Source organism: Opisthocomus hoazin, chromosome 2, assembly GCF_030867145.1.
Source record: "Opisthocomus hoazin isolate bOpiHoa1 chromosome 2, bOpiHoa1.hap1, whole genome shotgun sequence".
In the NCBI taxonomy this organism is placed as follows: Eukaryota; Metazoa; Chordata; class Aves; order Opisthocomiformes; family Opisthocomidae; genus Opisthocomus; species Opisthocomus hoazin.
The window spans coordinates 92,465,662-92,480,285 of NC_134415.1; the positions used below are offsets into that span (position 1 = coordinate 92,465,662).

General features: G+C 42.1%; 1 protein-coding gene across 1 annotated transcript in view; it reads left to right on the forward strand.

The window, feature by feature from the left end:
* Nucleotides 1-14,181, forward strand: part of UBE3D (ubiquitin protein ligase E3D) — a 93,698-nt gene extending 79,517 nt beyond the window's left edge. The window contains exon 10 of the mRNA XM_075414451.1: nucleotides 12,532-14,181. Within this exon, the coding sequence (XP_075270566.1) occupies nucleotides 12,532-12,552 (21 nt within the window). The 3' untranslated portion in view covers nucleotides 12,553-14,181. The remainder of the gene's footprint in view (nucleotides 1-12,531) is intronic.
* Nucleotides 14,182-14,624: the final 443 nt, after the last annotated feature.

Sequence of the window (14,624 nt, forward strand, 5' to 3'; positions counted from 1 at the left end):
TATTGTGTGGGTTTAGGGGAGAAGAATTGATTGGTGTGAGGAGAAACATGTTGGGGTAGTGGTTAAAAATAGGCGAAAGAGGGTTTGAGTTAATGTGGTGAATGGTTCAATGTTAGGGAATAATAGAGAAAATGTTAGTTTTTGGTGAAGGGATCAGCTGAGCTGGGAAAACAAGCTGGTAATAGACAACTATATTATTCAGTTTTCTGGTTTGGATGATGCAGCACTTGAAAGTCACCTTCCTGTTCTAGAGTTTGCTACAATACTTCATGGCTAAAGGGACAGAAGGAGAGGAAGGAAGAAGACATTTGCCAGCTTAGAATCCAGCTGAGTGTGTTGTTGTGTAGTAAAAATCTAAAACCAGTGCTTCTCTTTCACATTTGTTAGCGCTTCCCTCTCCTTCACTCATAACAGGATTGGAATAGAGTAACAGGGTATTTTGCTGAGATAGGACGCTTCACAAATTATGTTGCAGAGAATACCACCAAACAGCATCTAACTGAGAGCAGCAGCCATGCAAATGACCAGAACATTGCACATCTGGGTAAGCCAGCATCTCATCAAAGAAACAAGCGCACAGTGTGCTGACTGGTCTCCAGTCTCACACCTGACATGCACCATACCTTATCAGCTTACTTTTGAGACAGGTGATTTGATGATACTGTTAAAGATGGATTATGTTGCCACTTAGTTGGCCATATTTATTCCTGCTGTAATTAGGTACAATTTACTTGCTTCATGGTCAACTAAATAAATCCATATATCTCTCTATCTAGACCTTTCTTTTAAAAGACATCAGACTATGCATTGTGCTGTGTTCAGGGCTTTTTTCATTCTTTTCCTTGTTGCTGAAATACTGTAAGAAGTGCAGTTCCTGGATACTACAGCAGAAGCAGTGTGTCACTCCTTTCACTTTCTGGGGAAGATACAGCCACGCTTGGGTGTTGTCAACGCTGGTCCCAAGAGTGCAAGGAAATCTAGTGGCAGGAGAACTGTGAAAGCGCAACAGAACCTTGGACTGACACGACTTTCAGGAGATGGTCCCGGAGCAAATCCTGCTTTGACAGCAGGCTGTGTGTGTGAAATGGCGAGCTACGCGTTGGAGTGCTGGTCTTTGAAAGGGTGGCAAACACGACCTGCTCTAGTTCAGCCTTGTGCAACTCCTTCTGGCGAGGCTAAAAAGTTTTTAGGAGCTGCATCATATGTTCCAGTTTGGTGTGCCAAGGATTAATTTCTTCACGTGTCTCTAGCTTTAGGGTGCAACTAGAATGCTGTAAATTGACACAGCAGCTTGCGTGCCTTGTTTGTTTTAGGTTAACGTGTGTCTCCCAATTGCTCATACATGTGTGTGCTTAAAGAAATGGCTTTTCTACAGCAGTTTAAAACCACTTGATGCAGAAAAATATGTGTGGCTTGGATTGCCTGATTAATGTGAAGATCGGCATGGTAATTACTGTGGTAAAAACCAAACATCATCTGGTGTTGACTAAGAAAATCCTAAATTCCATGGGTTTTGTAGCCCGGTTTGCTTTGGATGAGTAATTGCAATGCAACATTAGTACAAAGTTCCATCCCCCACTGTTTTGCATTCAAGAGAGAAATTGTATTTAAGACCAACAAAGGTAAATAATACTGTTGTTTCTGTGCCTGTCTTAATGATGGGTACCCCAAGAAGTAACGTCTGCAATGGAAATAAAAGTAGTATAGGCTAATGGGGAAGGCTTGGCAAAAAACAAAATGAAGCCGTGAAGTTTTGGGGCTTCTTGTATCTAAATGTAAAAAACCAAAAGATTAATAGCATTCTCAACTTCACCTGAAAATAACCAACCCAAAAAACCTTTTTGTGTTTTCACACAAAGAACTACTTGATCTAAAATAAAAAAAACCAAAACCAACAGTTGTCTTCATATAAAATAAAAACATGCAGAGATTTATTTTCTACTGTTTTGCAGCTGCTTAAAGTTTTCCCTCTAAAGCTTGGGCAAGCTTCAGCATGCAACTGTTACGTTAGCAAAGAGAGAGCTTGCAGTACACGTGCCCAGCCTGGGACTTCGTAGGAATCTTTTGCTTTTGCTCATTTGTCACTGTCACATTTCAAATCCAGCTTCATTCTTATAAGGAATTAATACTTTTAGGAAGGATTAGTTGAAAGAATGCATGCTGATTTATAGATGGGTTTATTTCATAAATCTTGAAGAGGCATTGCCAGATTGGGAAATCATATTTAAAAAAGAAATCCTTGCTTTAGTTACAATTAATTCCTCTAGCAATAGGATGGAAAGAATCTAATTCTCTTTCTGCTTGGTTGTTTTCCTTATGCTTTATATCTTCACTAGCATGGACAGAAGAAGAAAGTGATTTATTAGGGTGATGTTCTCTTAATAAGTTTCTTCCTGCAATGAAGACTGGAAAGTCTTTCCTCAGCCTTCTAGAAGTGCCGGCGATTTTCGCTGTTTAGATGATAGGTCTACTGAAGCCAAGTTCTCCACAGCTCTTATTGCCACCTGTGTTCCTCTGCTGCTGTGGTGGTGCAGCACTGACCAAAAATGTGTTTCCTGTAAGACCTTAGAGCTTCTCGAAACAACTTCTCTTTGAGATGGGAAATTCCTTGCAGGTACATATGCTAAAGAATGACCTTGACCTCCTGTGGAGTGAGTGAGGTAAGAGTCCTTCACAAAATGTCCTCTCATCCACACTCAAATCTGAGCCCTGTAGGGGTTAGTGGGTCAGATTGCAAAGCTGCCATTCCACATACCCTTATTCTTCAATCCAATTTGGAGGGGTTTAGCTTGTCAGGATAACACAGTTCCACAACCTGTTCTTCTGTTGACTTTGCTATTGCCATCACCACATAGTCCTGTGCAGCACAGTGCTGCCATATTTGGTTGTGAGAGTATTGTGGATATATTTTAGTTTCTGTCTCCACTGGAATTCAAACATGATAGTGATAGTCATGAAGGCTTTTATACTGACCCTAGATTTTAGCTTCCTATTTGATTAAATATTTAAAACTCCACTTGTCCAACTATCTGTTCAGTCAGTCTGTAGTATTGTAGTATTATTTTAGTTACCTTTTCAAGGATAAATTGTCTCATGACATTTTTGTTTGAAATTGTTTGTTTACAGTTAGTAAAGTATTGAAGACTTACCAGCCTAGTGGTGTAAAGTTCTGCTGCTATGAGCACAGGCTGGTGGTTCCTCAGTTTGCTTAGTCCAAAAATGCCAAGGAAGGGTAATTATATAAAACACTTTGCCATCTTCTGATGCATACTCAAAAACAGACTTCTCACTGCGTGGCATTTAAAGCAGGTTGGGAAACTTTCCGTACCTCAGAGAACCTGAAACAATTATTTTTGACGCATTGTGATAAGTGGCTGCCATTGATGGGCTGTGGAGGGGATGTTAGAGCAGCCAAGTCTACTTACATGACCTCTGTGGCATCGAGGCAACAGGCACACAGTGACATAACGTTCAGCTATCATCCCAAAAGCCGGGAGTGTAGAAAAGAGAGAATTAAACACCAGTGTAACGGAGGGCAGCTTTGCAGCTGGAGTACAGCCAGGGAATTTGCAGGCTACCAGGAGGCCACATGAAGGCAAGTAAATCCTACACTGTCAAGGTAGGGGCATCTCCGGCTCTTCTCATTCTTCTAGTAGTGAATATGCTGCCTTCCTCTCTGATTTCTTCTAAAGATGCCTTTGCATTTCCCAGGAGAGGCCTCAGAGGTGTAGGGGTAGTATGGAACAGCTTGGTAGCATTCAGTCTGGAAAAGGCAGCTGCTTTTTTATGGGTCTGTGGATTCAGTGGGGGCGAGTGTAAATATAGCAGTTAATGTTCTCTCACATCTCTGCTCGTCTAATGCCATCTGCTTTGTGTCCATTCATTCACACTGCTGCCAAAACGTATCTCTGGAACAGGTTATTTGTGCACCGGCAGACTTGGTCCCTGACCGTTAGTTGAGAGAAAATATGTAAACTGTGTGGTGGGAGCAGGCAGGTGAACTCTTAACTTTCAGTGTGATTATTTGTAATCAGCCTTTGCCAATAGTTGCTAATCCACAGGGTAATAGTTACAGCTGGAAGACATCGCTGCTTCTGGTGGTGGTGCAGGAACGGGAAGAGCACCGTTGTGCCTCAGAGAAGGCAGTACTCCTTTGGCTCCTCCATCCCTCCTCAGCAGCTGCGGGAACACCAGACTTTGAGCAGAGTTTATCAGAAACCAGATATTTATAGAGCTGGGACCTGGACGTGGTGCAGATGCTTTGTAATCCTGGATCCCACTCCTTGATCTGTCTTTATTTTACAGCAGTAAGAAATGTAGCGGGCAGGATTATGGCCTTCTCTATGTGTGTATGCACATTGTCGCTGTAGTTGTACCAGTGCATTATTAAATACAGTTTGGGGTGTTTCTTTTAACATGTAGGCTTATGTGTGTGTACTCACACAAACATTTCATATCACTTCCTCTGATTCTTTTTTCAAGGTAAGAGGTGTATTCTGTGTACAGGGCATCTTGATTGCATTATAATTGCAACCACCCAAGCAGTTGCATTAGCTTTAATTATTAAGGCTTAAACCATACCACTAAGCACGAGCTGTAGCTTTAGTGGCGGTACAAATCTGTGTGAATTAGACTTTGGTCTGAGGCTTTGTGTATGCATTAACTTCCAAATCCAGCTGTACCTGTGGAAGGAAACACTATTTTCAGCTTTGCACGCTTGTTTCGACCAGAGCTTAGTCTCTGCCCTGTGATCTGCCAACCAAATTGTTTGTGCAAGCCCTTCCTTGCTTGTTTCTAGGATAAATCAATCTGGTCAGTGCAGACCAGAGCTTAGCATACCAGTCCGATTTCACCAGTCACTAGGTAGAAAGCTTGAAATGGCATTTTGTGGGGAGGGAGGAACTATAACTTACAGCAGAGGGATAGCATTCACCCTATGAAGTTAACGTCTTCCACCAGCGCAGCTGGATCTAGGAGCAGAGGTCTGCCCGCAGCTGTCCATGCCTTTTGGGCAAGGTTATTCTCTTCTGTGCCCGTGGATGGGATGGCATTGCTTGATTACTTGTCAGCCTTGGGTGGAAATGAATACAACGTTTGTCGTTGATTGCAGGCTGTAGCTTCACTGGCGTATAATCAACGTTTCCTCTGCAGTCATTCACGCCTGATTTCACACTAGCACATGTGCAGGATTCAAGTGTGGGTATCTGTTCACGTACGGATTGTCTGCTTGCGGTAGATATGATTTAAGATAGCCGTGTAAGTTGTGTTCTTCTAAAACACAATGTAGCATTATGAACTGTGTGTGGTGGTGTTTAAAAATTGGTCTAATGTTCAAAGAAGACAACAGTAAAACGTCTTTTATGCATTTGAGCTTCAGTTTTGAGGCTGGTGGTGGAGTTTTGTTCTTTGTTGTGCAATGGAAAAGCAAAACCAGAGCAGCCATATTTCAGGAAGCGTTTGTAAGTTTAATAGGTTCATTTCTTCTGCTGAAACCAAAGTGTATGTAACTACTTTCAACCTACTCTTTTCCTTTGTAATTATGCAGGAGTAAGCAGAAGTACAATTCCCTCTCTAATACTGAAGAGAAATTCTGTAGTTCATCTCCTACTTATTTTTGTTTAGCTCTTGGGAGAGACGTAGGTGTTAGGAATTCTATGTCCTCAGCTTTGAGAGACATACAGAGAGATGTTTATTTATGCGCAATTCACTTGGTCTCCTTCAAAGAGAAGGCAAATGTAAAAACAGTTTAGAAGTTAGTGTTAGAGCATGGGAATGCATCTTTTGGCATACGGGTTGTTTTCCTGTGTTGTTGAAATAAGGTTCTGGCTTCTTTTCTGGTTCTTGCAGCTGATGGAAGGATTGAACTGCTTTTCCTTTGCTTAGCTGAGAAAATAATTTTCTCTTAGTGCTGCGTTTCGTCTGTCTGTTGTCAGCCCCACAAGACAGATTGTATTCACTGGATTTTCAGATTGCAGTTCTTTAAAATATATTATTTAGCTGCCTGTAGTCACGCTTCTACTTCTCTTACAGCAGTCATCTGCTCTGCCCACTCACGCAGTGTTACTGCTTGGGTAGAAGAGATTTCTTTCCAGCAACTTCTGCTATCTGGAACTGCCTTCTTTCATCTCCCTAATTCATTAGGTCTCCATAGCTTTTAAAATATTTCCTGAAATTACAACGTTTTTCTTTCACCTGTTACTCCTCGGTGTTTGACTCTGTGACCGGATGCTTAGTTCAGTAGCAAATACCCTTACCCCACTGTTTTCTGTGAGATTTTTATTGTATGAAGTCAGGAAAATGCTTTGAGGCACAGCTTGATAAAGCATTCTGTAGAATAAAATGTTGTTAGAAACTTTCAGAAAGACTGAAAACTATAACCCCATAACTACCTTCTCCCTACTGAGGAAAGAATATTGCCAGCCTCTGTGTTTTTGTATCCCATGGTAAAAGAGTTTCCACCAGCATAGTGCTGCTGTTTCACTCGCCGGTGTGCGTGTACGTGCAGAATTGTCACTGAGTTGCAGAATGGCTCAGGCAGGGTCAGCCAGAGCTGGGTGCCCTGGGCTGGCTCCGGTCGGTGTTTGGGATATGCAAAAGATAGATGGAGATCGCACAACTTGTCCGGGCAACCTGTTGCAAAGGTTGACCACATAAGTGCACTCTCTGTCAGGATGGTTTTCTCAGTCCTCAGTACCATTCCTATGTAGTCTGGAGTATGCTCAGCAGTCTGACATTTTGCATTTTCCCATTTTCCTGGGAAAGCTAAGAGAGCATAGCTTCTAGAACATCACAACCTGGGTTTCTTAACTTGCCCTGGCTCTGAAAGCTCTTAACAAGGTTGTTGCTGCTGTATTGTTTTAAAGAAAAAGGGGTTTTGTAAGATATATCGCTTGTATGTCTGTGGTGTGCTGCTACTCCCTCTGTGTTGATACCTCTTAAAATGCTTGAAAATATGCAGTTTATGTTTGTTCATTATCAGAGGTCTTAGTAGCTTCTGGCTTTATGGAAACTAATCGGGTGGAGTGCTGAGATGCACTTGATACTCTGAGATAGAACGAGATTATTGTCTTCAGATATAATTGAGAGAAAATTAAAAAATAATGTCTCCTGTCATAGATGTAAGGATGCTAGAGTACAAAAATGAGTTCTTCACAATGGATTAGGATAAGCTATCCTGACTGCTTTAAGAAGGGGACAATGTGCTGAGGTAAGGTCAATAAAAAAATCCTTGAATAAACTGATTAGAGAACTGACTTTTACTCTGAATTTAGTGATAAACCTTAGTTGGTAGATCAGATAGCTGTTCAGCACATGATTTTTCTTTCAAAGTGCACTAGTAGCAGTGAAATCCTGGTTTTGCAGACTTTTCTGAAAGAGTTACTGCTAGACCTGGAAGAGGCCAGTAGTTGTCCGTCTTGGAAAGAAAGTATCCTAATAGAGGGAGAATTGGGGGAGAACCACTTAGTCCCACTTTCCCAACCTATAGTACTTCATTTATTACGTGGAACATATAGTTGACTGCTGGTTAGAGATCCAAGAGCATCTACAGTAATATTTATGATAAAGAAATATTTTATATGCTTTGTGTTGAACTTTGGATAAGGTAGAACTTTGTAAGTGGTTTAGTTTCAGTTGGTTTTGTTCTCAAACATCTTCATGCATTGCAGGTGTTTTTTTAAACAGTTCAAGTTTCCATGTGTCTTTTTTTGTTGGCTATGTCAACTGTGGGGATGATCTAATGCACTGTTTTCGTTCACACTGGTAGTAAGTATAAATACAGACAGTGATAAATGATTCCTTTTGATGTTTTTCAATTTATTGGGCAGTAGGGGAGCCTGGCAGTCCAGGGAAACATGTTGCAAGTAATCCTCTCAAAGGAGTGAAAAAGTGTATTTCATGCATTATGAAATATAGCAAGTAGTCAAATTAAACAAATATATCCACTTTAATGGTACTTCAAAACTGTGTATCGAAGGAGCTTGCAATCTTGGGTAGAAAAATGTGCTTAAAATTTTGAATCTTGTGTATTGAGATGGTTGTTGCTTTTCTTGATTTTTCTTTTTCTCCCTTGCAATGTAAGGGCAAATTTCTCAGCTTGTTAAAGTTAATGTGAGTTTTGTCTTTGACTTAATTGGCGCCAGGATTTCATCCCTAGCCTGTGTTACTTATGACTCTTCCTCATAGGTAAGATTTTACATTTGCTATTAATTATGCACCTGTCTCTATTCATCTGAGCCACTAAATCATGAGAAAGGTGACAGGCATATTGATTTTCCATTCATTTTATGTCTTTGAGGGTGGGAGTCTTTGGCCTCGTGGATAAATTTCCCTACATGATGAGTAGTCTCTAGCTTTTACAAGACTGCTCGGTTGAGCTGACAAAAGTGTTTTTGATGTACCAACTTGCTGTTGGAAAGTGCTGGTTGAGCTGAATGAAAGCACTCAGTGGGAATATGTCAGCGTGATGAGATTTTTATGGGAAAGCAGGCAGACTTCCACCCTGGCCAGCTGGCTATTTGCTGGCCAGCTTTGCCTACAGACATTTCTGAAAATTTATGTTCTGCATTGCTGTGGTTTAGCCTCAGTTGGCAACAAAGAACCACGCAGTTGCTCTCTCACTCCTCCCCTCTCCCTTGTGGGATGGGGAGGAGAAGCACAAGGAAAAGGCAAAACTCATGGGTTGTGATAATAACAGTTTAACAGGATGACAAAGTGAGAAGAAAATAACAACGATAATACTAATAAAAAGAATACATATAGCATGCAATGTTCTCACCGCCTGATGCTCAGCTTCCTCCTGAGCAACAAATGCCACAACAAAGGGATCTTCTGAGAGGCCAGGCAGGGTAGATAGTGCTTTGATCTTTGTGTTCACAGTGGCTAGACCAAAAGCCCATCGGTACTCCTTTGGGTCTCTGAAGTACCTTCTCCTGAGGTAGTCTCTGCCAAGGATACAAGGGGCCTCTGGGCCAGTCACGATGGTGTGCTTTTCCCGCTTATCCACTGTCAAGCTCATGTCAGCCTCGAATACAGACAGTTCTTGGCATCCCTCTGTCACTCCAGGGATCCAGATGGGTTCTGTGCCCCTATGCCTTGATGGTATCAGTGTACATTGTGCACCAGTGTCTACCAAAGCCTTACAGTTCTGTGGATCTGATGAGCCAGGCCATTGAGTCCACAGAGTCTAGTATACGCAGTCATCCCATTCTGCCTCATGGCTGAAGACAGGGACGCTCTGTTCCTATTCCTGGTCAGAATATGCACTGTCTGACCCTTGCAGTGCCAGACCAGAAGTCCCCTCACTAGGATCAAGGGGGGTGATATCAGCGCTTCTGTGTCTGGGAGATCGCCGACCGCCTTTGTGTGTCTCAACAGCAAGTACGCTGACACTGTTCTTGGGTGGCCCTTTCCTCCTCAGGGGGAGGACTCCTCACACTCTTCCCCTGCTCCAGCATGAGGTCCCTCTCATAGGAGACAGTTTTCCACAAGCTGCTCCAATGTGAGTCCTTCCCACGGGGTGCCGTCCTTCAGGAACAGACTGCTCCAGCGTGGGTCCCTTCCATGGGGTGCCGTCCTTCAGGAACAAGCTGCTCCAGCATGGGTCCCTATCACATTAGAAGGGGTAAAGGAGTCTGAGAAGTGGAAAAAGGAGAGCCCTCTTGTTGAGTCACAAGATTCAGAGCAGACCCCCCCCCTTGGCATTCTCTCTGAGAGGAGTCTCAGTGCGGCTGGATCCACACCCAGTCCCAGGCTTGGGCAACGGTTTATGTCTAAGCGGTTAAGTGTGTAGCCACTGATCAGATTCAGTGTTTGCCTGTCAGAGCCCTTCCAACAACTTTCAACAGTTTCGCAAAGTTGAAGCACGAGGTAATTTATTCAAGCGACAGCTATCACAGCTTCGGGATTGCTGCTGATAAATGCACTGCCTACAAAAGCTGAGCTCCAGGTAACGGTTTAGCACTTTAGTTAACAATGTGTTCCCGGGGGTACGTCTGACAAAGTCAGAGGTGCGACTTTTACCAAAAAGGCGTCCCTTCTTGAGGGGGGAAGAGAGGTTCAGGCTTGTCGACCCGTCCGTCAGGTAAGGTTCTCTCTTGGCTCCTCCTCCAAAGAGAGTGTTCAAGTGCTGGTTTTTATACCTTTGAAAATCTTTTGGCGAGGTGGGACTAAGTCAATTACTATGTGTCGATTGGCTCTTGGCATGGAATGTTGTGTCGCCAGAAGCGGGACTCAGCAGTTCGACATGCCTTGGGAGCGGCATCTTGGTACCTGCTCAGGGGGTCATCTGTTTTTTATCTGAAGTAACCTCTGGCTGCGCAGCCTCCATTGTGCCTCAGAGATCACTTGATTGACAGTGATGGGCTGTTCCCCCATAATTCTGTCTGATAAGATAAGTGCAAGTCAGTTGCTCCCTTTGTTAACTCTTCAGTTCTTGACATGTGAGTCCGAGCGTGTCTTTCCTGTTGCACTGACAAGTCCAGCAAGGCCATCGACCCACAGTCCCCCGTGGGGTCACAAGTCCTGCCAGCAAACCTGCTCCTGCATGGGCTTCTCTCTCCACAGGGCCACAGGTCCTGCCAGGAGCCTGCTCCAGCGTGGGCTCCCCACGGGGTCACAGCCTCCTTCGGGCATCCACCTGTTCCAGTGAGGGGTCCTCCACGGGCTGCAGTGGAGATCTGCTCCACTGTGGACCTCCATGGACTGCAGGGGCACAGCCTGCCTCACCCTGGTCTTCTTCACGGGCTGCGGGGCAACCTCTGCTCCGGCACCTGGAGCACCTCCTCCCCCCTCCTTCTTCACTGACCTTGGTGTTGCAGAGTTGTTCCTCTCACATAGTCTCACTCCTCTCTCTGGCTGCTGTTCTACAGCAGCTTTTTTTCCCTTCTTAAATATGTTATCACAGGATTTTAGTTCCAGTTTGGAAGAAGAAATGAATGATTCAGAAATGTGGAAGCTTTTGGGGATCTCAGTTGTCTTATCTGTACAAACTCTTCCATGTAGTAACATTGCAGCTGTCTAATAGGTTACTGCAGTTGGTATTGGAGTAGCAAAAGAGATGTTCAGGAAGTGAGATCACTTGATTTTTTCCATTCTTAACCAAGAATTGCTATTGTCATGTCCCATGCGTCCCTCATAGTCCTGTTATTTTAGACATGAATCCTTTGTGTGAATAATTTTATGAGAAACCTCCTAGGTGTGTTAAAACTTGCTTAATTTTTTGCATCATCTAAAGCAGATGTATAACTCTCTAAAATATTCTTTGGGCATAGGATCCAAAATAAATGTTTTTATTCTGTTTTGCCCTCTGTTCTGCACACTCAGTGATATTTTATGCTTTAATTCAATTCTTTCTGGTTGATCGTGCTTCATGCATTCTTTAGTCACAGTATCAAGTGGTGATTGAGGGTTGGCTCTGAAAATCCAAAGTGGTAATTAATGGTAATTTGAATCTTCACCTAAGTGACTGTTGAAAGGTCTTGGAGAGAAAAAAGGGAGGTGTGTGTCTCAATTTTTTTTTCTTGTATGTTTTTTATGGGATAGGAGAAACAGGTTGTATTTTCAGAAGACTGTTGTGTAACCTGGTACTTTTTTTTTTTTTTTGTCCTCCTATGGTGGCATCTGTTCAGCTTTTTTTCTGTCCTTGTGATCACCAAAGTTCACAATCGAATATCTGAAGCAATCTCCTTAGCAGATGAGAACCTGGACAAGTGATTGTGTTCCCAGTCAGATGACGTAACTTTCTGAGTTAGTATCCTGCAGGTTCTGAAGAAGGCTAAACGAAAACAAACCCATGCAAGGGAAACTGCTGCGTGCATGTGACCAGGAGCAAATGAGCTGGGACACCGGAAATCCTATAGATCTCTTGTATTTGATAGATCACCTTCCCTCTAAATAGCTGTTAGAAATTACAGTCCCCTTAGTGCACTAAAAAGAAGAGGTACATCATTTGCTATCTGCTGATCATATACAAGTATTTGTCTTCTCCCCTAGGGTAGGATTTTTGTTCCTGGTCATTTTAAAATGTAAGGCATTTTTTTCTTTATGACTTTGGACTTTTTATCAGGACTTTTCATCCTGACTCTGGAATCAAGATTTCATTTGTAGCAACAGCCCTGTTCAAACAATCTAATATTTGGGCAAAATAGGGAATATATCAAAGATTTAATCTAATCTAGTTTCAAAATACTATCAAATAGCCTTTTAAGTTAAACAAGATGAACACCTTGTGCTTTGTTATTCTGGGGGAAAAAAAAGGCTATCATATGTAGTTCAGCAACAGGTGCAGTGCAGTGCCGTGCTTGAGCAAAAGGAGTAAACTTGGGAATTTTTAGGAGACATATATTAGGTAGAAAAGTGGTGAGAAAGTAACACTGCTCTCACATACAGCCTCTGCTCTCATGACATTAGTATGTTATTTTTTTTAAGTGAACAGAATATTATAATATGTAATTTCAGTTAATACAATGAAACATCTTTGTTTTACCTGCAGTGTTAGGACTAATCAAGTATTGTTTTTGCTTCCTTTTACAGGTTGCCTTTTTGAAGATGTGAAGAACACAGATACCTGTGTTGAAAACTATTCTCAAATTCATTTTCAGCAGAAATGTACAGATAACTTCCAATGGTGTGACTTCTAGAAAAAAATCCGTTGGCAATACAAAACAAAATGGAAGTGTAGTGTGTTATTCTTCATAGCTGTTTGTGTTTCAAAAAGCAAAGACAGAGAGAGTTAACTTTTGCATCCGGTACATTCTTAGATGTCATTCTAAGAGTGACTTACCTGTCACTCCTGTCACATCTAGCTGGGATGACTGTTATGATCTCTTCATTGCCAGAAAGAAATCTATGTATCTTAGTACTACCTTTATCAGACAGTGTTTGATAGTGACCTATATGTCCTTAGGAAAATTCACAACTGGTAGCAAAGAGAAATTTTGAAATATTTAACATCATGGCTACTAACTTAAGTTCTGTGCATCATTTGTTCTGGTAAAGTTAGAAGTCTGACTTTAAAATATCTGTTTTTTGTCAAGCTGATATGTTTATCATGCATATTGTTTCCCCATTAAGGTTTACCTTCCTTCTTGAGAGAGAAGGAAGACTTTCTCTATTCCTAGACCTCATGTAGAATTTTTTAAAATTGATAATGTTTTGGAGAATCAAGGTTTTGTGGTTACTTGGAATAATTATTCCTTCAAAAAAGAGCATGTGTGTGAGTGCTGGCCTGGAAGAAACTGCTGGAGGTGAAAGATTCTTATAGCAAGTCAATACAGCTATTCTCAGTTGTTGTTCTCTGTTATGCATGCTCAGCTGCCTTTCACAGGAGCGACAGCATGTTTCCATGGAACACAGAAGCTGTTACCATTTTCAGTTTTGGAGTGGATTGCTCACTTATTTGACAGCAGTTTTTGCCTTCCCTGGTCCAGGAGAACAGGATGGTGTAAGTGCATTGGCTAAGGAGCTGAAAAGATTACTCCTGGCATTATTGCCTCAATTCCTGCTCATTGGGATGGACTGCTCTTGAGCTAGAAGGAGGTGATCCTTTAATATCCACCTTTGACCCCTCATCCCTCCAGGGTCTAATCTCCCATATCTGCCTCACTTATCTGCAGTTTTTCTTAAACAATTGCTCTTGGCAAATCAGTCAAGTACTAGAAGGGTTCATCTGACTCAGTGTGACAATTCTTCTCAAAATGTATACAAAAGGTACCCTCCCCCCAAAATAAGAAAGAGAGCCTGTTTATGTAGGCTGGCTTTTTCAAAGTCCATCTTTAAACTATTACAATAAAAAGATGCTACCTTTTTGGAAAACAGCTATATTTTGGGAGAATGGACATTGGAGGGCATATTCTTGTTAAATGAATTCTTTGAAAATTCCTGAATTTCAGGGGAAGTTGACATGCCCTTTACTCAAGAAATGATCATAAGATAAGAAGTGACCCTGCAAAGGGTTCAACACTTCACTGGATTTTATGCATCCAAAGACAAGTGGCTGAGGCCTCCCAGCACCCAGTCTGGATATCATCGTATTTTTCTGTTATTATTTTAGTTTTCAGTATTGAAGGAAGAACAAAAATATTCTGAGTTTTGTAATCAGGGACTAAATTATCTAGCTCCAAGATATTTTGTCTATGCAACAAAGTTTAGTCATTTTGTGAATAAAATTTATTTTCTATATCAGTTTACTGTTTGTTCTGCTTAATTTCTGTGACACTTTCAGCTTCCCGGAATATGACTGGGCAATTTGCACATGGAAGATGTTTATATCACACAGAAATACTCCAACTCTGAAATCTTTTCCAACCCCTGTTATGGTTTTGCATCTATGGAGCAGTCTTAGGTCAGAGAATATGTCATGTCCTGCCTCATTTGGTGTTGTGGCCACAAAGAGTTAATCTGCCTCCGGTAACATACATGGCTCCACCTCCCACCAGTGAACAGGCTGAGGGTGGGCAAGAAGTCAGGAGGAGAGAACGCAGCGGGAACAGATGACCTGAATTGGCCAAAGGAGTAGTCTGTCCCATACACCATCATGCACAGCAGTAAAAAGTGGGGGCAGAGGAAGAAAGGGGGAGAAGGGTGTCTTCCAAGATGGTGGTGGTTGCTCAGAGAATAGCTGGGCA